Source organism: Chelonoidis abingdonii, chromosome 7 (assembly GCF_003597395.2).
Source record: "Chelonoidis abingdonii isolate Lonesome George chromosome 7, CheloAbing_2.0, whole genome shotgun sequence".
Taxonomy (NCBI): domain Eukaryota; kingdom Metazoa; phylum Chordata; order Testudines; family Testudinidae; genus Chelonoidis; species Chelonoidis abingdonii.
Genome location: NC_133775.1, coordinates 34,482,022 through 34,504,370, shown reverse-complemented (window position 1 = coordinate 34,504,370; position 22,349 = coordinate 34,482,022). Strand labels below are relative to the sequence as shown.

The 22,349-nt window shown below is 49.1% G+C and overlaps 1 protein-coding gene across 3 annotated transcripts; it reads left to right on the top strand.

Moving 5' to 3' along the window:
- The first annotated feature begins 5,944 nt into the window (after positions 1 to 5,944).
- GFI1 (growth factor independent 1 transcriptional repressor) lies at positions 5,945 to 21,965 on the top strand. Of its 3 annotated transcripts, XM_032773005.2 has the most exons (9): positions 5,954 to 6,026; positions 6,117 to 6,293; positions 6,688 to 9,659; positions 9,767 to 10,007; positions 10,720 to 10,926; positions 16,540 to 16,955; positions 17,046 to 17,183; positions 18,989 to 19,154; positions 20,588 to 21,965. In XM_032773005.2, the coding sequence occupies exons 4-9, from the start codon at positions 9,893 to 9,895 to the stop codon at positions 20,764 to 20,766; spliced, it is 1,221 nt and encodes a 406-aa protein (XP_032628896.1). In that variant the 5' UTR covers positions 5,954 to 6,026; positions 6,117 to 6,293; positions 6,688 to 9,659; positions 9,767 to 9,892; the 3' UTR covers positions 20,767 to 21,965. The 3 variants fall into 3 exon arrangements, with proteins under 3 accessions (XP_032628897.1, XP_032628896.1, XP_032628895.1); XM_032773004.2 differs by lacking the exon at positions 6,688 to 9,659; XM_032773006.2 differs by lacking the exons at positions 6,117 to 6,293; positions 6,688 to 9,659 and having other exon boundaries at positions 5,945 to 6,026.
- Positions 21,966 to 22,349: the final 384 nt, after the last annotated feature.

Sequence of the window (22,349 nt, the reverse complement as noted above, 5' to 3'; positions counted from 1 at the left end):
ACAGGAATATTAGTTATGCCCACCACTGTGTGGTAAACCACCCACCTCAGAAATCTCTGCCACCACTTTACCTACAGTCAACTTGCCAACACCAAACTGGTTGGCAACAGACCTATGGCAGTGTGGGGCAGTCAGCTTCCAGCCAGCTCTAGCAACCCACTTCTGGACCGGCAGTGGTGGCCTCATGTGTGTCTTAACACTAGAGAGTTGGGCAGCAAGCGGCTCACAAAGTGCCAGCAATGGAGCTTTCTTCATGCGGAAGTTCTGGCCCGACTGCTGGCCATCCCAGGACTACATGATGATGTGAACCCACCAGTCTGTGCTTGTGGCCCTGTGCCAGAAGCTCCAGTCTATGGAGGGGGCATAAGTGGCTATAGGGTGTGTACAGAGCAGCATCAGCCTGTGCTAGCCTGCCATGCCAGGTTACTCGTCCTCTGCCACCACCTCCTGCTCCACCTAAAGCTCTGTCAAGTGCCTTTGGTGGGTTAGAAAATGGTCTCAAAATGTCCATCAGCGCCTCTGGGAACTGCTGCCCATTTCCTGACACAAGAATGAAAGTGCAAACCAGAGACTCCTTGAAATGGGATCTCCTCCATGATGCTTGGCAGGCCATATTGGCGGGTTGTTCAAACTTCCTGTAACATGCAGGGTGGGCAGCATCACAATCCGAAACTCACCCTTAGGCTTTCAGTCTGGCCGACCATCAGTCAGTACAGGGTCAGCGCAAGGTCAGTAAAGGGCCGTGTGCTACTAGTGGGCTGTGTGCCACTTGTGTGCCGCGTGCTACTGCAGGGCCGTGTGCTACAAGTGTGCCGTGTGCAAAAGTAGTGTGTCGTGTGCAGCCCCTAGTGTGCCAGGTGCAGCTTCTACTGATGTAAAGGGCACCAGCTCGGAACCCAATAGGTGCAGGAGCTGGGAACCAATCCAACGCCGACACAAGTAAGAGTCTTCAGATAAAACTGTGTCTCGTGCCAAAAACCATTAGAAGTGCCCACATGTTAGCTGAGAGGCCTGATCACCCTCTCAGCCAGGGTCTTCTCTGTTCCTTGCGGGCTCGTGTCATGTCGTGTCGTGTTAGCATTACTTTCCACCAATTCGCCATGTACTCGGTCTCTGTACTGCTGGTCAGCTGCATCTGGAGCGTGGTAAGAACATTTTAATTTTTGTATATAATCCATTTTGCCCAGTTACCTTCCTTTGTTTTTCTTCCCTGCTTTATAGAGTTGTATAAAGTTGTGTATAGAGCTGTGTACATAATTGCTGATATTATTCTTGGCTGATAAATTGTCTTGTTCAATTTCAATTGTAATTTACTCCTATTGTTGGTTTAATCTGGTTATTTCCTTGTTTTTGTTGTCTGATATAGAGTTGTGTATGTTCTATTCTGATAGTATCTGTAGTTGTTGAATTGCTCTCTTTGAAAATCCAAGTTGCAATTTATCCTTGTTGCTTGTTCGGTTAATAAACAGCTGTTTGGTTTTGAACTTTACTCGGTTGCATTTAGTTGCTCCTCGCCCGATTAGACACTTAATTGAACCTGATTCGTCTCGGTCAGGCAGTAAAGTTTTCCTACAGTGCCTTATGGACAAAGGGCTAGAGTGGCCACATTTTGGGAGGGTGCGAGGGACATTGGGATATGGTTGGTTTGACGCAGGTCTGCATGCTTCAGTGTGGATGCCAAAGGCCCAGGTATGAGCCTGGGTTGGAAAATTTTTAACATAGGGCTAAGAATCAGTGTATCTGTTCAAGCCCCAGCTTCTCTAACATGGGTCAGCAGACTTGAGTGCCATGAACAGTGGGCTTACATTGCTGTTTGGGCCCCCCCACATGAGAGTTGGGTGCCTAAATACCTTTGAGGATCTGTGCCTTAGAGCTTATCAGGAAATTAAGGTTCAACCAGAGCGCTCTGTAAAAACACCTCCAGAGTAGTCAGCTGGAGAGAGCCTCTGAGAAGGCGCATGGCCTTAGTTAGGGGTTAGTGGTTGGCTGTTGTCGCTGAGCTGAATGTGAAGTTTTCCTGATCATGTAAAAGCCTTTTGATTGATTTGATTCTGGAAGGATAGAATAGCTTTTCCACATTTACAAGTAATGTTGATTTAAACTGTGCAGGAGCCCCGACTGTGCTGTGGTCTTGTATGGCTTTTAACTATTGGTTTATAAACATGGACACAGACTTTTTGGTACCCAGTTGAATGCTGTGTAGTAATGGTAGCACCATAATAATATTTCCATCTGTAGAGCACCTTTTCTGCCAAGGATCTCAAAGCACATTACAAAGGGAATTATTTTACAGATAGGAAAACAGAGGCACAGAAGTTAAGGTCCAGCTTTTTAAAGGTATTAAGGCAGTGCTGCGCTCAGTGCAATGGCTAACTGATTGAGCAGACCTAATTCTCATTCGCAAAAGAGATTTAGGCATCTTAAGAGCCAAATTCTCATTGACAGTCAATGGGAGTTAGGTTCCTAAGGGCCTAAATTATTTCTGAAAATGATACAGTGTATGTCTGCACAGGGCTGCCAAGAGTGGATTTGGACCCCAGTGAAAAAACATTTTCGGGCCCCCCAGCAAGGGTAAACGGGCTAAATAGGGCTGACAAAGCCAGGCCCCAGGCCCCCTTCTGGACCACCAGGCCCTGGTAATTTGTACTGGCTTCCCCCCCACTCTTGTCAGCCCTGTGCCTGTAGTTGGAGCTGGGAGTGTAATTCTCAGCTCCAGTTGACATACTGGCAGGACCAGTGCCAGGGTTTCTCGCGCCCTAGGTGCACGGCCATTTTGCCACCCCCTGCGCTGATCCCGCGGCTCCGGTGGAGCTGCCACAGTCATTCCTGTAGAGGGTCTGTTGGTCCGTGGCTCCAGTGGATCTGCCACAGGCATACCTGCGGGCGGTCCACCGGAGCCGCGCAAGCAGCCTACCATCCGCAGGCATGACTGTGGCAGCTCCACCGGAGCCGCGGACCAACGAACCCTCCGCATGCATGCCTGTGGCAGGTCAACCAGAGCCGCCTGCAGCCCCCCAAGCAAAATGCCGCCCCCTCAATAATCCTGGCACCCTAGGCGATTGCCTAGGCTGCCTAAACGGAGCCGCGGACCAGTGGACCTTCCGCAGGCACGACTGCGGCAGGTCAACCGGAGCTGCCTGCTCCCCCCCCCCGGCAAAATGCCGTCCCCCGAATAATCCTGGCACCCTACGCTATTGCCTAGGCTGCCTAAATGGTAGCGCCGGCCCTGCATACTGGCACTAGCTCTTAGTGGGCTAGTGCACTAAAAATAGGAGCATTGCTGTGGTGGCCCAGCAGGTGGCAAGGGCTAGTCGTGCTAGATGCAAACCAGCCTGGATCCCGTGAGTCAGTGCTCAGCGTGGCTGCCGTTCAGTGCTGTCTGCACTGCTGTGGCTACACTACTGGTTTTAGTGCACTAATTTGACGAGTGTTATCTCAAGTATGTCTGCGTGAGCTGCGAAACACATCAGCAGCTCCAAGTGCAGACGTAGCCTTAGGCTTCTAAGAGAGTTAGGTATTGCAATGCTGAGTGCAGTGCCTAAATACTTTTAAAAATCTGGGCCTAAGTGCCTTTGTCAAAGTCAGAAATGATGAGTCCGCAGCACATTCTTGGAATTATGGTCTCCTGACCCTGTGTTTTATACTACTAAAAATCACACTGGCTTTGTTATTCCCTCTTGGTTGGTTTCAACACTTACTTATAAAATTGGCATCACGCATGGCCTTCCTTGCAATTTAATCTACAAAGGCTAGAGCAAGAGAAAAGAAGCCCTGATAACATATCAGTACATGGATGCACTGTAGAAAACAGCTGTTCTTAGCACCCTGGAACTTTCTGACAGCAGTGAAAGTGTTAAGGACAATGTGTCCGCCTGAAGTTTGAATTTCCTTCATGTCACAGCCTCAGCATCATTTAAAAGGTCAGCATCTTCATTTGTTTGATATTTTTGTCTTAAGTTCTTTTAAGATTGTTAATGATAACACCTAACACACACTGTAGATCAGCTTTCATCCCAGGATCTCCAAGCACATCACAACCATGAAATCAGCCTCGCTACACCCCTTGTCACCTACACAAATCATTCATGAGTGTAGAGAAGAACCTGTTTAGCAGCTGGTGTAGGTGCACAGGCAGGGGCGGCTCTAGACATTTTGCCGCCCCAAGCACGGAGGGTCCCCTGGTCCGGCGGCTTAGGCAGACCCTCCGCAGGCAGGGCCGGCTCTAGCCATTTCGCCGCCCCAAGCACGGCGGCACGCCACGGGGGGCGCTTTGCCGCTCGCCGGTCCCGCGGCTCCGGTGGACCTCCCAGAGGCATCCCTACGGAGGGTCCACCAGAGCCACGGGACCAGCGGACCCTACGCAGGGATGCCTTCGGGAGGTCCGGATCTCCCGCAGGCGTGCCTGCAGAATGCTCCACCGGAGCTGCTTGGACCAGCGGGAGCCTCCCCAGGGACCGCCTGCGGGAGGTCCACCGGAGCCGCCTGCCGCCCTCGCGGTGACCGGCAGAGCGCCCCCCGCCGCTTGCTTGGCGTACTGGGGCCTGGAGCCGCCCCAGTGCACAGGGCAGTGCATAACGATGCTTCTGGATGTGAGAAGGGGGGAAGAGAGGCCAGGTCCCAGCAGGTGGGGACCCAGGGTTCTGTGAAGCCACTGAAGGCCATGGGAGTCTTTCTGTTGACTTCCTTGGGTTTTTAGATAAGGCCCTGTGGAAGCTCATGAGAGCTTCTGTCTTCCTCCATCTTCGGTAGCTCTCCCAATTCTTCAGCTGTTTCTGAATTAGTTCTTCAAAACACGAGTGTCAGCTCTGTAGTGCGGCCAATGTTTGCACAGTCTTGACTATTTCAGCGAGGACTTTCTCCCCTGAGCAGCAGGAGTCAGGGACTGGGGTGTCCCAAAGTCTCTGTGCAGGTTGGAGAGCTGAGCTCTCCATTCGCAAAAGCCGCAGCAGCCTACACTTTCCCCTCCAGGGTGTGCATTTACTCTGCCTACTGTGCATCGCAAAAGAAATTGTGTAACTCAGAAGGGCCAGACCGAAGCCCGGATTTAGGGCGCTGGGATGTGTCAGAATTCAAGACTAGCTCAGAGTGAGAATTGTGTCAATCAATTGTCCCTTCTCTTTTATAATGAGAGGAGCCAACAGCCCAGATCGGAGCACCCGCAAACTTTGGGGAGCGGGGAAGGAGAACTGCAGCAGTGTGACCCCCTCTCTAATTTTAAAGGACGTTTTTCCTGCACGAAGTGAGTAAAGCGCTGCTAAATTGGATAATAACGGTGCACTAGCCGAGCTGTGCTTTCCTCCGCCCCTTCCCCACTAGCTCTGGTGACTTCAGGTCTGCACGCTGCGTGCAGCAAGCGCCTTTCTCACAGATCCTTTCTAATTTAGCAAACTGACCACCGGAAATTAGGTAAGGAAGGCTGCTCTAAGGCAGTCGTTTCCCGAGTGTGTGTCTCTTGCCTGCAGTGTTTGAATCACTCTGTAGCTACAATAACTTCTGTGCAAAGGGAGGGAGAGAATCTCGCCTACCGCTTCCATATTTAACCATTACCTAAATCCAAAGGGAAATGAGCAAATCTCTAGGTTTGGGTGTCACGGTATTTTCAGCGCTGCTGGGTGTATTTATCCCAAAAGAGTTTCCACAACAAGTTAATTCTAGGCTAGGGAAGGGCTCTTTTGTACAATGCTCTGCCTTAAACCCGATCCATAATACAACCCCCGTCTAGACTGCCTCGTGGGGGTTGTTCAGCCCTCCTAGGACCGGAGGGGGGCTGAGCTGAGAGGTTTGAATTTCCCTGAAAGTTTTGTGTCAGCTCCTCTGAGCACAGTCCCCAGCTCCCGCCCCCCCTTTTTGAGTCAATCTGTGTTTTGAATCTGTGACCTGTTCTCGTTGCGGAAGTTGAAGAGGATCCAAGAATAGTTCAGCTCGCTGTGTGTAATTTCTAGAGCAGAACCCCGAGTGAAATGAAACGCCCTATTGCAGAATGACACTTGGATGTCACCCCGGCGAACCCTGCCAAGCTGAATACGGTAAGACCTTTTCATTTAAGGAAAAGAGAAAGAGAGAGAGAGAAAACCCGGTGTTGATCTGATAGGTTTTTAAACGCATTTTTGTTGCAGAAGCTCCTAACGCTCAGGAAGTGGAATTTGTGGTTTTGGGGGCTGAGCTCTGAAGGAGTTGAGAGAAAAAAAAGGGCAAAGTCAGACACCAGCTCTCCTTAAGGGAGGCTAAATTTAAAGTCACCTAAACTAGCAGCCTGTGTGTCACAAAGCTGTCTGCAGCCACGCTTCCAAATGGTAAGCAGCTTTCCTTGTCTTGCCTTGCGCCCCTGGCCGGCTGGGGGAAATGGCCTGTCCCCCTTGGCCCGCGGGTCTCCCTGAGAGCAAAGGACAAACCTAGCAGCGCTGCTTTTTGCTCAGCCCTTGGGAGACGGCCCTGCCCCCAGCCCCGAAGGGGATGGGGGTTAGACACACACACGTCTCCCCCGGGGCAGAGGACAGATCCGCTAGGAAAACGGACTCCTCCTCTGTTCCTCCCCAGCAGGCGTCCGGAGCGCAGGGCGCGTTATGGGAGCGCCCGGGGCACTGCAGGGAAACGGAATTGGCTTTGCCCGGCCCTCCTGCGAAGGGCTGAGAGTGCCCAGCTGTGCGGGTGGAGCTGCTCACTGCCTCCCTCCCTCTTCCTATGCAGCGAGGAGAACAGTTAATAACAGCCCGGCCACTGGGAGCGGGGAGAGAAAATGAAACGAAAGCACGTGGCGAATAATAACCATAATGGCCCAAAGAGAAAACGGAGCCCGAAATATAACAGGCTGCTGGAAAGCGAGGCCTGCGCCCTCGCCGCATCACTGACTGACCTCAGAACAGGCTCGGAGCCTGACATCTGTGTGCCTGAAAAGCCCGAGCGCCAGCATCACTGGGGAATGTGGGTCTCGCTGTGATTTCCTGGCGCAGAGGGAGAGAACTGCTCTGCTGTTGGTTAAACGCTCCCTGAGTTCCTGCCATATGTTTCACTTCCTTACGGGTGGGTCGAATAATGCCAGGTGGGTTTGGGAAACCGCGTTCCCACATTTACTGGCTGGGATTATCTGCCATCTCGGAAAATTTGGCCTTGGCTTTCAGCAGGGAGCGCAGATTTAAGCAGCAGCCAGAACTGAGATAAGGAAACCGATTTGTCTTGTTCAGAGAAAGCAGCGAGTTACTGTAACAAACTGGAATCAGGCAACGAAGTAACTTTCCTTTCCAATGGTGTGTGGAAGGAGTGCGCGGGAAGACAAGAAGGGCAGTGTGGACAGCCCTGCGCGCGCACACGTGTTGGAGCGCACGCAAGGAGCGAAGCTGGGGGGTGCTACCCATCGCACAGACGTCCCCAAGCTTTTGGAGGGAAAAAAAAACCAGAAGTTGAGATTTTTAAAGTGTTTGAAATATTTTTGAGGCCCCATCGGCGGCGGTGTTAGCGAATCAATACAGGGCAGGCTCCTGTGGCTCATGATAAATATGTCAACAAATTTATCAAGCCACTTTGATTTTTATCCCCTTCCTTTCACAGTTAACAGTGCCTCTTTCTCAAGGATGAATTAAGGAACAGGTGGAACAGGAGAGAAACTCTCCCACCAGTTTCTAGCAAACAGAGCGATCTGAAAATACTGTAGCGAAGAGAACAGCTGCTTTTCGGGCGATCCTGTCAAGAGAACCTCGATTTTAATGTACAGGGGGTTAAAAATGATCCCACTGAATAACATTTACTATATTTGTTTACATCTTTTCGATGGCAAAAAATGAACGAGGCGGAATAAATATTAAAACACCTGCGTGAGCAATGAACGGCAATCGATTGCTGATACTGTAAATTACAGAGCTGCCAGCTGAAAAAAATCTGCAGCAATTGATTGGTTCCCCTCTGGGCCCGGCCCTGCGAGGGTAAATGAAATCAGACAAGACCTCTTTTAGCTGTTCATAACAAACTGACGCCATTAGAGGAAAACCAAACCCAGATTAAATTCAATGCCGCGTGCGTGACAAGATCCAGCGTCTTCCTTTCTTGCCTCGTAGAAAGCGCAGTTGGCTCTTTACCCCAGGAGTGGTGAGCCGGTGCTGGCAAAGGACAAACCCGCATTAGAGCTCAGACATGGGGTATTTCTCTTTGCAAAGTGCCGAGTACGGGTGTTGTGGTAGCCCAGTTCTGAGGCTCTATGTGACAGAGCCGATCTCAATAGCACACCTGTCTGTTCGTTAAACCCCTGGCTCCGGAGACCCCAAAGGAAACCTGTAAACAGATTTTCTCCCCCAGGTGTCTTTTCGATTCAAGTGTGTGGAGAGATCTCGGGTTTTCATGTTACAGTTAAAATGTTTTTACGATTTTATATATTTGTTAAGTTTATTCAGCCGTGGATATTTGAACTAGGACAGGGATGTACCACGATACTCCAACATGGATAACTCTCAGATTTTGGATTTTGTTTGTAGATTTAATTATACTCCCTCCCCCCAAGCAAATTAATCCCATTCATACTGATGTCGCCGAAAACCCTTTAGCAGACAGTCTCTGGTGTCGTTCATACGTGTCCAGTTTACATGCAATTGTTACATCGTTTCAGAAAGCATGTTGTCTCCGAGGCGGCTAAGCTTTGCTGATGATTTGTAGCTCTTTGATCTAATCCAAATATGAAGAGACCGTCCACACCGAATCTTATCTGGCGGGGACTGTTAACTGAGTAGGGGGAAGGGTAAATGAACACCGGTGATCTCACTAAATTATGCAGAGATCAGACAGCAGGTTGAAGGCTGCTGCTCTCCTGACTTCCCAGTAGCAGCAGACAGCAGGCGCGTAGCTGGCATTTCTTTCCTGATGTGCTTGAAAAAACTTTCCCTCTCCCAGTACTCAATATCCAGGATCCTCCTTGGACTGATGTGCAGCAGGACAGAGCAAGACACCGCTATTTTCTGTTTGCAATTTAGCCCCCACAAAATCAATCTGATACAAGCTATTGCTTGAGAGTCTCTTAGAGGGAAGAGCCTGAAATAACCCATATTGTTCCTGCGCCGCTGATGAGCTTTAAAAATGTTTACAGCCATGCAAATTATGAAAACATTAAACTATTGTAACTGAGATATCTCGCAAAAGTTTGGTCAGAAATCAGTTTGTCGAGCTATTTGTTATTATTAGCAGTCTCGGGGGGAATGAGCACACAGTGATATTTGTGAGGCCTTTCAATCTCTTGGGTGAGTGAAGAACTGACTCAGTTTCACCTAGGTAAATTGGCACACGAAATGATCCGCCTCGTTTGCACTGCCTGGGCAGATTGCTCCTGTGTGAGCTCTCCAAGGTGAGGATGGTGCAAAAGGCGGCTAGCGTGTTATTTCTCCCCGTCTGTTTGATGTCTGTTGCTCAACAAGCTGCAAGCAGCCCCTCTCCCGCCTGCCCACCCTCCTGATGAAAGATAGGAGGGGAGGACTGCGTAACGCCCTTTGGAGTAATAACAGAGTGAACGAGCAGTGTAGCTTCTTCGCAGAGCTGCGGGTCTGATTTTCCAGCTGGTTGGAGACACCTAAGAAACGACCCCCGCACCCCCAGCCGATAGCCCCATTTGTGGCTGATGTGTCTGGAGATGCGTTGTTTTGAAACCACCTGTCTGAATGCCACCTGGTGAACGAAGCCGTCCTGTACGCATGCTCCTCCCCTGCCCTGTCCCCTCGCCCCTCCCCGCCCTGTCCCGATTTCCAGTCCCCCTGGAGATCCCTAACCAATGGCTTGTCAAATCTCTCTGCAGAGCACATGCAAGGCTGGGGATTTAAGGCGATTCACGGGTGGCGCTGCTAGTGATTTGGGGTGTCCAGGGCGCAGACACAGGCGCGGAGAGTGACAGGCGCCTCGCAGGATCAGGAGCAGCCTCACCATGCCGAGGTCTTTCCTGGTGAAGAGTAAGAAGGCGCACAGCTACCACCAGCCCCGCTGTCCGGACGAGGACTGCAGCCTGCGCCTGGAAAGCCTGCTGGCTCAGATCTGTGCAGGTAGGGCTGGCACCTGTGGTCAGGGGCTGCGGCACTGCAGCTTCGGGCACTGGGTGCAGCGGTACACATGGAGGTGGGGGATCAGAGCCTGACCTGCGCCAAGGGGGCTGTGCCAGGTCATTGCAGGCAACCACAGAGCCCTGGGAGGGCGGGCAAGGGCTCGGGGGGGCTCGCGGGGCCAAGGCACGCGGCCCCGGTGTGTGTGTGTCTGTGTGTGCGCGCGAGCGTGCGGAGACTGGTGCTTGTCGCAATGGGGCACTGGGGAGGCGGGGTGGGGATAGGCGACCCAAGGGTCAGGGGATCCCAGCGACCAGGTCTCTGTCCCGCGCCTGCCCCTTGCCTGGTGCCCGCCCAGTACTGGGGGAGCTCAGCGCCTGGCAAGCGGCAGTCGGAGCTGCAGTCCACGGGCTGTTCCCTGCCGCCCAGAGGACCCCGCTGCCCTGGGCTAGTGTTTGAATGGGGACCCCTGGCAGCCGGCCCAAGCCCAGCCCCGGCACGGGCGGAGTCTGCGGGTCTCCCGGAGAAGCAGCGGGCCGGGGCTGAGCTGGGGGAGCGGTAGGGACAGAGGCAGGCGCTGCCCGGGTGCTGGGGCAGGGGCGCCGCTGGGCTGCCGCAGGGGGATGCTGCCCTGGCGGGGAGGCGGGGGCCCCGCGGGCCAGGCTCTCCCCATCTGCCCCGGGGTAAGGGCCCTTCTCGCCTCTGTCCCCCGCAGACAGTAAGATCCCGGCAGAGACGGGTCTGTGCAGTTCCGGCCTCCGGGACCCGGAGCCCCCCCGGGGCCGCGCCTCCCCGGAATCCCACCTGAGCGAGGCCGTGGATCGCGCTTCAGACTCGGCTCCCAGCTGCGAGGACAGCGTCTGCGACCGAGCGTCGGAGTTCGAGGACTTCTGGAGACCCCCGTCCCCGTCCGTGTCGCCAGGTAGGGCCCGGAGCCGGCACCGCCTGCGGGCTGGGGCTCTGGCTGGGAGGGGGCGCGGCTGGCAGCCCAGGGCAAGGAGCCCAGCTTCCTCCCCAGCCTCTTCTCTGGGAGCCGCCGTCGGGGGCCGTCCCAGCCCAGGGAAATCGGCCGGGCTGGAGAGTGACTGTTTTGAGATGATAGGGGCTCCTGGCAGCAAACCGTCCTGCCGGATCCACTCCGGATCAGCACAGACCAGCACCCATGCAAACGCAGCAGCTGTCGGTTGTGTTACCAGTGTGCCTGTAGCTGTTAAGAAGAAAAAGCCTCCACCGTGTGTTATACTGAATCCCGACAACCCCTGTACATTGCGTTGGGTTAGAAATGAGCTTCCCTGTGCATCTTACTCCAGTGTTAAACATGCACCCAGAGAGATATTTTAGTTTACGGAGTGCAGCATTCCTGTTGGCTTCACACAGAGCAGGATCTAGCCCGGATTGAGCATGGACACGAGTGGATATAGAACAATAATTTGACTGAAGAGCCTTGAGATATTGAAGAATGCAAATCACAGGAGTATCAAATTAGTGTTGTTGGTGTCTAAATGTAATAGGCTGCTACAGTGTCTGAGTTTGCTCATATGATAGATCGGACTGCGCTAGGGGATATGTGTTATGAAAACGAGTAACTGTAGATACACGGCTATCTGTATACCTACAGTAAACATAAGTGTGTGTGTGTGTGTGTGTTTGCATTATCCGTTAGATACTTTCCAAACTCCCATTCAAGTTATTTCTTGTTTCTTGTCTAAAAAGAGTTTTTTTTTCTTTTCTAAAAACGCATTCCTGAAAAACAGATGAAAATAATGACAGTCAGATTTAAACACCCCAAATCCAGGAAGCTCACACTTATAGCTGCAGCTCTGTCTCTAGCTCCCTGGTTGTGTCTTTGATGTGGCCGGAGCAGTGGGAGAAGATGCAGACCTGACTTTGGCTTGAATACTATCTCATTTAAAAATACAATCGTGTCGTTTTATAACAAAAATAACAAAGCTTTTTATTGCTTCCGTTAAAAAGCTGCAGCTGAAAAAAGACAAAGTGTGTGCGTGCATAAACTCGGTGCAAAAAGCAACAATTTCTGTCCCTGGAAAGGAAAAAAATTGTCTCAGCTTTACAAGATCAACAAACTCCCGCAGACAAACAAAAACCTGTTCCTGATTTTCATTCCTACTTTGTCCCTGTAATGTCTCTGCATAGCCACGTCTGTATCTAATAGGGGAGCAGCTCTACATTTTAAAAGCCCCCAGGGTTTGATTCAAGGCAAATAAAATGGTACACACGACAAAATGCGGGGATGAAATTTGATCTGGTTTGCTTAGTTATCTGCATTCTAATTAATAATAGCAATATAATTAACACTAACCCCCGCCATACTAATGGCTTCTGGACAGGGTCCTGTAGATCGCGCCCCAGCCGCCCAGTGTAAACATGCGGAGCCTTGTTGTAGCCGTTTTGGTCCCAGGTCCAGATATTAGAGACACAAGGTGGATGAGGTAGAGTCTGGTGAGCTAGACAAGCTGTCCAGCTTACACAGCCCCGAAGCAGAGCTCGAAAGCTTGTCTCTTTCGCCAACAAAAGACAGTCCAGTAAAACCTATTACCTCACCCACCTTGTGTCTGTAAACATGTGGACACAGATCGCTGGAGAGACAGTCTTCACTAGATCTGCGCCTAGGTTTTGGTTCACGATTATTTTTCCCCTCCTAAAATTCACTTGCCTAAAGCTTTTCATTTACTGTGAGTGCGTGGAGGAAGGTGCGTTGGGAGCGAGTGTCTTAACAAAATGAGAATTTTTTATAGCTGAAACTGATTATGCGATGGGGGTATCAGTACTGGAGGGATCTGTACCCGTTATATTCTTAACGAACATATCCCAGGAGTGAAGTGGGGATTGCAGGTGTCCCTGGCATCCACTGATCCGACCCGACAGGCGTGTCCCCTAATAATGCTGCTGAAATCGTTACACTGAATACTCCAGCCAGCTTGGCATCTATAGAGAGGCAGGTACGAGCTGTCTGGCAGTCCTGAAAGCAGTGTCAGGACAGCAAGCTTCCTCCCACCAATTCTTTCTCCTCAGTCCTCCCCCGCCGCCCATTCCCTCGCCAACTTCTCTGTCCCAGAAATTTGTAAGACAATTGAATGTCTAATTAGCTCACGGGGATGTACTGATACCATATTTTAATTTTTCACGGCAGGATTTATTCTTCTGTGGAAAGATCGTTGCTGTGCATGACAAGTAAGAAAAGAGAGAAACAGCTTTTCTGAATGAAATCCATGCAGGGCAGAGGCACTGAGAGTGTGTATATAGACACAAACGCTATAGAATACATATGCTCTGTGTCTATAGTGGAATAGAATATGATTCTTGTTCGTATTCCGTGTGATCTGCAAAACGAATATATGTATTCACATTTCATTAGTGCGTAAAATTAAATCTGAATATTGTATTTATGCCATAGTAATTTGCATAGAGTAGATTTATTTCTAGTATTATTAATAATATTTATAAATACCATACATCTACTGTATTTATGCAAATTACTGTGGTATATAAATACATTATATCTATAAGCTCTCTTTATATGTATGTATGTAATAACACCTGGCCATACATATTCATAATCTATAACTGATTAATTTAAATCATATTAATATATACTATTAAATATATCATTGCTATTGTATTTGCATGATACCTTTCCCAGGGATAAGACTCTAGCTAGGAAGGCAGAGAGATGGGGTGTGTGTTTGTGTGTGTATCTTTGTGTACATAGAGTGCTGCCTATTCATTTATTAGTTCAGTTATTTAGGGCTAAAGTCCCACTAGCCCTTATGGGGGATGGGCTCTCCCCCTCCCTTGCATGAACTAAGCAAACCCCGGGCAAAATTGCAGCACCTGTGCTAGGGGAGCCTAAACGGGCTAGGGAGCTGGGGGGTGGAGGGAAGGCAGGACATGATTCTGCCCAGGCACTGGCGGGGGATAGGGGAGGGAGCAGATTGCACTGCCCTTGGTGCTGGGAAGCGTTCCTAGGGCAGAGGAGCAGTGTCACCCCGCCCCACCTCAGGGCTGTGCCTCTGTGACTCCATCCAGCCCTTAGTGAGGGTGTGCCCAGTGTGTGGGGTGCTCTGCCCTGGCACTTGCACTCGTAGGAAGGGTGTGTATCTATGTGGGTGGGACTCTACAGCACTGGTCTGCACTATCCAATGTTACCACATCCCTATTGCCTACTCCAAGGGTTCAAAATCAAAAGTCATCCCCTTCTCCCACCCCTAAAAATAAAGAGACTGGCTTAAAAATCATGAGATTTTAAAAATAAGGCCCTGGGGGGTATTTTGATTTGCCTTCTAGTCCTGGAGCATTGAGGGGTCATGTTTTCAAGCTTTCCACCCCAACCATGAGTGTCTGAAAATTACTTTAATAACAGAAAGAAAACTGAAATGCTGATGAAATCACATCCTTCCGGAAGCTGGGGCTTTAAGAGAACAGGCAAATACTCTGAGACTTGTGATCAAATTGCAATAGTTGACAACACTGAGACACTGGTTGTGAAGAGCCGAGAGAGCTGACATGTTGCTGACCACAGCTTTGCAGTCAGTGCGGAGGAGGACAGACCGTGTTCACCATCATGTCAGCATTACAGACCCATTTTGTATGAGTGAGAGTGTGTGATGTGTGTGGGTATGGGTATTCCCACACAAACATCTTCCTTATTTTGTTGGGAGGTTTCTAGACTGCATATCCCGCCGACATAAAGTGTACAAAATAAGGGAATAAGAGCCAAGTCATTCAGTGCTCCATCTCCACTCATCAGTTTCCTTTTCCATCTCAGCTCCTCCTTTACAGCATTCATAGCCACATATCTTCACCCTCATCTTGATGTGTCAAGGGGGTTTTGAGAGAGTGTGAGGCTGCTTCTGACTGGGGATGTGAGGAGCCAGGGGAGTAATTGTGGCTATAGAAGTGGGAGTTTTCAGGAAGAGGTGTTTGGCTGAAGGAGAGGTGAGGTTGTTCAGGCAGCCTGAGGTGATGAAACCAAATGGCTTTACGTGGAGGCATCAGCATGGGAGAGTGAATTAAATACTCTCCACTGTTGCCTCTTCTTCCTAGTCCATAGTGCAGCTATTCTGTGGAGAGCCCCTGATACACAGATGCCTCAGCACAGAGACACTCGACTCCCCCTGTGCTGCTGGATGATGTGATGGGGAGCCAAGGCAGTGGTACTCAGGAAGCCCTTTAAGGTCCAGCGTGTCAGGGCTGAGACAGTTGGGTTCCATCTCTCCATGTCTCATGTCCTAGTTCTGAACTACACGCCCCAAGCCTATTTCCTCCTTGTCTTCTTGCAGATCTCTGTTAACCCTCCTGTTTCTCAAAAGTCCCACTTGACCAGCCATGTCCTCCAAACCTGGCTCTCCCTGCTCAATCCTCATGGCCCTCAGAAGCTCATGCTCTTTCCCAGAGCCCACTTCTATATCCCTGTTGCCCATATCCCTCACCAGGGGTATGAACAGAACTGCTGGCTCAAGTTAGAGCTGGCTGGAAAATGTTGGCAAAGCAAAAAACCCAAAGCATCTCGAACATTTTTGTTTTCATGTTCTTGGCAAAAAAGAAGTAAGTGATGGATCTGAGCCCCAACAGTCTGTTGTGGTGCAGTTTGTGTAGGTTATGACCAGGAAGGGCAATCACTCTCGTTTGCGTCTTCAATTTTACATGTGGTTTATGTGCATGGTTTTCATAATATTTGTCAGGGCTGGAGTTTGTGAAGTTCAGAGTTTTTGGGGCCTATGCTTGTTTCACTAAAGGAACCCAGAGAAATGTGAGCATTACACATCTCCATTTCAGCAAGAGTCCATTTTAAAATGTTTCCTCTGCAAAAGTGAAGAATATTACAGAGATAATTCAACTGTACTCCAAAGACTTATGGTGCCAATCTGGAGACTAATTCTGACATTAAATTGGGAAACAGAAGGATTTCAGTTCTGCTAAAAGTGCAAAATGCAACACACCTTTAACTAGGGAGCTGCTCCTGGCATGTCCATAATGGTATGTGTAGGAGAATATGAAAAGTGTTGTATAAGAGCGAGGCTCAATATTTATCTATTTATTATGTGTGCTTTACATTACTGCCTAGTCATTGAGGCCAAAAATTTCAAATGTAGCCATTAATTTTAGGTGCCTAGTCTGAGGCACATATTGGGTATGTTTTTCATGGGTGCTGAGAACCCAGAACTCCAGTCAAAGTCAAAGGGAAATGCAGGTGAGCAACATCTGTGAAAATCAAGCCAAAGGTTCCAAGCTGGCCACCCAAAAACTGAGACACCCCAAATGAGTGGCCATTTTTGAAAAGCTGGCTTTGGCAGCGTGTGCAGATTGTAGCAATGAATGCATTAAGCCTATAGTGCACTATTCAGGGTAACAGCCCCCTCCCGCCCCTTAGAGGCAGCCCTCATGTGAGTGAGTGTGCAGCACTGATAGGTTTCTGGCTTTGGAACCTGTGTTGAGCTTCTGCGGTGCTGCTTTGTGCCCAGTGGGTGGTGGCTATGAACCCCACTAATTGCTCCCTCCCCTTGTGTTTCCACAGCATCTGAGCGTTCTGTCTGCCCCTCCCTGGATGAGGCGCCTCCATTCTCAGTGCCCTTCAAGCCATATGCATGGAGCACCCTGGGCAGCTCTGAGCTGAGGCATTTGGTGCAGAACTACAGACCCTGCCCAACCCTGGAGCGTAGCTCAGCCCTGGGGCTCTTCTGTGAGCGGAGCTCGGAGTCTGCCCTCTTTGGTGCAGACTGTGGCTCAGCCCTGAGACTTTATAGTGACTTCAGCTCCCCTGGGCCGGGACTCTTCGAGCGGCCATCAGCAGCAACACCTGGCCTCTATGCAGAGGCCCAGCCTGGGCTGCAGCAGGAGAAAGGCCCAGGTGGGATCAAGGTGGAGTCAGAGCTTCTGTGCCGCCCACTGCTGATCAGCACTGGCTCCTACAAGTGCGTCAAGTGCAGCAAGGTAGGAACCGACCTTCTCCACTCTGGTCCTATCCAAGCCGCTGCCTCCTCATTCTAGCCTGCCTGATCCCTGCATGCTCTCTCCCCTCAGGTCTTCTCCACCCCACATGGCCTGGAGGTGCATGTACGCCGCTCGCACAGCGGCACCAGACCCTTCGCCTGTGACATGTGTGGCAAGACCTTTGGCCATGCAGTCAGCCTGGAGCAGCACAAGACTGTGCACTCCCAGGTAAGAGCAGGGTAGGCACATCGGTGGGGGCATGCAGTGCTAAGGCAGGTAACCAGGACCATGGGTACAGAACCAAAGAGGCAGCTGAGGCAACTGAATGGTGGTAGATGGGCACTTAGGGTGAGCGGGCCATGGTGCAGGAAGGCACTCAGGGTGAGGGAGTCAGAGAGGCATAGTGGCTCTCAGAGGAAGGAGAGTGCTGAGGTGGATGGGGGCACAGTGGCAGGTGGGCTCTTAAATGAGGAGAACATGGTGATAGCTAGGCATCCGGGATCCAGGCACTATAAACACGGAGAATGAAATTAACAAAATATAATACATACCAAACTTCCTCCACATTTCCCAGGCCCTATGTTTGTCTGTAATGAGCTATGGACACCTATTGTACTTTACAAATAAAACAACCGTTCATGTCACTCTCTCACAAAGTCAGGACCTTGCAGCTGGATGGTGGACTTTTTAGCAGTTAAAGAAACTCATTGTCTCCACCCTCCAGCTCTCCTCCCTCTCTCCCTCCTTTTTAGTTACTGTCTGTGTGTGTGTGTGTGCGCGCGCGCACGCACAGGGAGCACCTGAATACCTAGTCCTGTGTAGAGAGCAGACTTCACCCATCTCAGTGTGATCTGAGTCACACACAAGAAGAATATGGTTGTTAATTTTGGTAGGAGGATTTGTAACTTTTTCCACCTGCTGATATTGTACCATATTTTCCCTTCACCCACTCATTTGGCCTGACAAATCTTCCCTCCCAAAGTCAGCTTCAGGAGGACAGAGTTACAGAGAGACTTGTTTGCTGTTTTATTTGCAAGTGAATGTGTGTGTGACTGCAGGGCGTCTGAGGAAGGGAAATATCACCAGTTAAACAGTGGGAAAAAGAGCAATTCAGTGTATTCAGACCCTGAGGAGGAAGCATTTAGGTCTGAGCACAACAAGAAAATGCTGCCTGCCAACTACAGACTTAAAGCAGACGTGTCTGCCTGGAGGAGGCGAGTGAGTGCTGGGAGAAGAGAGAAGTGTGTGGTAGGGGAAGAAGGGCTGAAGGAAGAGAGGATTTTGTGATGGGGTATCTAGGGAGGGAGCATAGTGAAAGGAGGAGAGGAGTGCGTGATGGGGCGTCTAAGGATCTGACAGGAAGTTGAGTGGAGGGAGAGGTAGTGGTGGTTCCAGTGTATGTATTTTGATTGATAAAAATATTAACAACCAAAAAGGCTCTGATCTTAAAGCTCTAGGCACCTTTGACCTGAATGTTGATGAAAAGTAAATCTAGCAGCAAGCAATAACTGCCCAACAGAATTCAACCCAATCCAAACATTCCCCTCAATACCTCACTCTCCCGGGTCCTCAGCACTGTTAAGATGTCAGGTGGGGTCCTGTACCTTGCAATGTCGTTAACCAAATGCCCCACTGTGCTGTATTGTGGCCATCAGGCTGCTCAGCGAAGTCTTGTGGCTTCTCCATTGGAGCCCCCTGCAATGTGCACATATCTAGTGCAAAGTCTGAGGCACTAAAGTAGCTAGTCTTACACAGTCCCTTTGTCTGGAAGAGCAGTTCCATTAAATCACTAGGTCAGAGTGGTGCATAGAATTGGGAGGAAGATGAATTTATCTGACTGTGAATCAGGGATGTGTTTTACCAAGTGGGGCAGTAACACCAAGGTTAGTGCCTTCACTGGGCCTAGTGGATACTGGGGAGGAGGATGTGGTTCCTGGGATGGGGGTGTTTGTTAATGTACTGGCAGGCTAACTGTATTGCAAAGAGATCTCAGGAGTGGCATAACGGGGTATGTGTCTTTCCTCTCTCTGCAGGAACGCAGCTTTGATTGTAAGATCTGCGGCAAGAGCTTTAAGAGATCTTCCACCCTTTCCACCCACCTGCTCATCCACTCGGACACCCGACCCTACCCCTGTCAGTACTGTGGGAAACGGTTCCACCAGAAATCTGACATGAAGAAACACACTTTCATTCACACAGGTCAGCCCTGCTGCAGCTGGCGTTCAGCCCCTGTTGATTAGAATAGATTCTGGAGAGGAGATTCTCCCCTCCCACCAATCCAGTCATCTTCAACCAGACCAGTTCATGCAGCTACCTCTGCTGGGCCCTTGCCCCACCGAGGTAGCTCACACTGTGAAAACCCAAGTGGAGCAATGGTGCAAAGAAGGGAAATTTGAACTTGGTTTCATGAACAGCCTCTGTTTAATACCTGAAATCCTCACTGTCCCATCAGTATTGCTTTAATAGGATCCTCCCTGTGGTTATTCAGAAGGGCTTCTCTGTAAGATGATTTGTAGAACAATATATTCATATGGCCTTGATTTAGAGCTATGACCCTTGGAAAATGACAGGTGAATCTGAGTGCTGCATCTCCATCTGCATAGCCTGCCACTTTACAATAGCAGCAGCAGCAGCCTCCTCCTCTAGATTAAACACTAAATTCAAGGGCCCAGGGTCCAACTCTCAGTCTAAATATTTACTCAGAGATTATCTATCTATTGGGCTTTCACCCAGACTTTCCAATCAAATGGTTGCAGTCTGGCATATAATGGGAGGAGAGGTGCATAGTTCTCAAGTTTCATTGTTGATGATAATGAATATGGAAATTAATACACTGCAGATAAATTACTCAAGGAAAGCATTTTTCAAAGAATGTTGTTGAAAGAGGCAGAAGGTGTTCTCAGGGATCTTTAAAAATAAAGCTTCCCTTTCAAACTGCTAGCATCATGGATTTAAATCATAGAAAATGATAGTGATCTGTATATACATATATAAAATCAATGCTCTTTGTCAAAGTATTTGACTTTCAAAAAGGTCACAGATGCTTGTAAAAAACAAACAAATATTATTATTATAAAGTTGTCTCACTTACTTCAGTGTAACTTCAGAGTAAATCCATTGGCTGACTTAGAATTTGTCTCAAATTGAGACAAACTAAACTTTAGTGGCTACACTTGAAAAATTTGGTTGAGCTGAACCATTTAAATAGTAAAATGGGATGGGGGAAGAGAAGAAGAAAGACAATCAGTTTTTTTAAAATTGGACTTTATTGGCCAAATCTTTGGCCAGATTCTAAATCAGCTGATCGATTTACTCTGGAGTTACACTGTCATAAGTGAGACTAGAATCTGGTAACATACATTACTGAAATGAGACATGGGTTGAAGTCCTGTCCCTACTGAAATCAAAGGGAGTTTTGCCATTAACTTAAATGGGGTAGGATTTTACCTATAGTATTGTCCCAGGGAGAGTGACCCTGTTCTGTTGTCACTTAGAGATGACAGTATTGCAGCGTGGTAATCACTTCAAAGTGTGGGATGCATTGATTATGGCTAGTTTGTCCTGGATCTGCCTGGATGTTATGTTGATTGTCTAAGATGGGGCCTGCCCTCCTTATCCCCTTCTCCTTGTAGGTGAGAAGCCCCACAAGTGCCAGGTGTGTGGAAAAGCCTTCAGCCAGAGCTCCAACCTCATCACCCATAGTCGTAAGCACACTGGCTTCAAGCCCTTTGGCTGCGATCTGTGTGGCAAAGGCTTCCAGAGGAAGGTGGATTTAAGGAGACATCGGGAGACACAACATGGTCTGAAATGAGACCGAGCTGCGATACAGAAAGCACCTACAACACTATGTGAAGAGACTCCCTTGCTTCCCTGAAGGCCCTGAGTCATGCCCTTTAGCACAGACCCTGGCATTACTTTTTGGGGAAGGATCTCAGGGAGGATAGGATGGGACACAGCTTTGAAAGTTCAACCAGAAGGACTCTGAAAGTGGATCTGAAAGGCTGGGCTTTCTCTCTCACAACACTGGAAAATAAATGTTTCCATCTGAAACCTGAAGCTCCAAGTGTGGATAAGCTAGAAAATATCGGTGAGCTGGCAAGTCCTTCACCCACGGCAAAGATGAATTCCTTCATCTTTTTATTTTTGAAATTAACTTGCAGGGAAACAGAGTTTACATGATAAACACACTGAGCTGTTAGGTAATGTTATGAAAAGTGCTTGCTTTTGTTGAATTTAACTGTTAAATAGCTTTATGGATCAGTCTCTGTCTGGAGGGCTTGTAGTGGAGGAGCTGGACTGATATCTTGCAGCTTTCAGCACCAAGGAATCAGTTTGGGCTTGGTTCTGATCTCACTTACACGGGTGTAAATCGGGACTTACACTGCTGTAAAACTAGTGTGAGAAGAGAGTCAGGTCCTTGTCTCCTGTCCTTCCAGCTCTCTGTATAGACAAGGCCTGGTTGGGTGAGTGTATGTGTGTGTGTGTGTTAGGAGTGGGGTTGCTTATCTGAAAAGGTTGGGATTTTGCTCTACATCAGTTGGGGAAGGAGAAGCCTATGAAGGACTCAAAAGGAAAAGCCAAAGCACAGAGTAATGCCTTATAACTAGGAACTCCTGAGAACAACTGATTGCCCCTGACTGAAAAGAACAGGACCAAATAGCGGGCACAGGCTTTCTGTCCAAATGACCATCAGCACCAGCACTCTGCGTTTGATTATAAATAACTGGGAAGTAGCTAACAAGTTACTGATAGACTTGTTTGTATATTAAGGGTTTTTATTTTTATTTTTAAATACTGCCATGCCGAGGCTGGGCAGGAATAATTATGAAAGTGTAATTGATTGAATTTGCCTTAAATGACCCTGTGTGTACCTCAGTGGGAAAATATGCTGTTTTTACTGTGTTGGCAGGATTGTAAATGTCTTTATTTAGATTTTATGGAGTGTCTTATGTTTATTGGTACATATTTATTGGAATAATGTTTTAAATTAATAAAGTATTGAGGATCCTCTATAGTTGTTTTCCTTGAAGTACAGAAGTTTAACAGAGTTAGGCAATTTCACTCTATATTATTATGCAACATTGTATAAGAACATACGAACGGCCATATTGGGTCAGACCAAAGGTCCATCTAGCCCAGTATCCTGTTTTCTGACAGTGGCGAATGCCAGGTGCCCAAGAAGGAATGAACAGAACAGGTAATCATCAGGTGATCCCTATATATTGCGATAGGTGGGCATGACACTTTACACATGGGGCAGATTTTCAAATATGGCCTAATAATTTAAGAACCTAAGAGACAGGGGCTTAGGAGCATACGTCTCATTGAAAGTCAGTGGGACGTAGGCACTAAGACCTATATCCTCAAAGGTATTTAGGCACTCAACTCCCATTG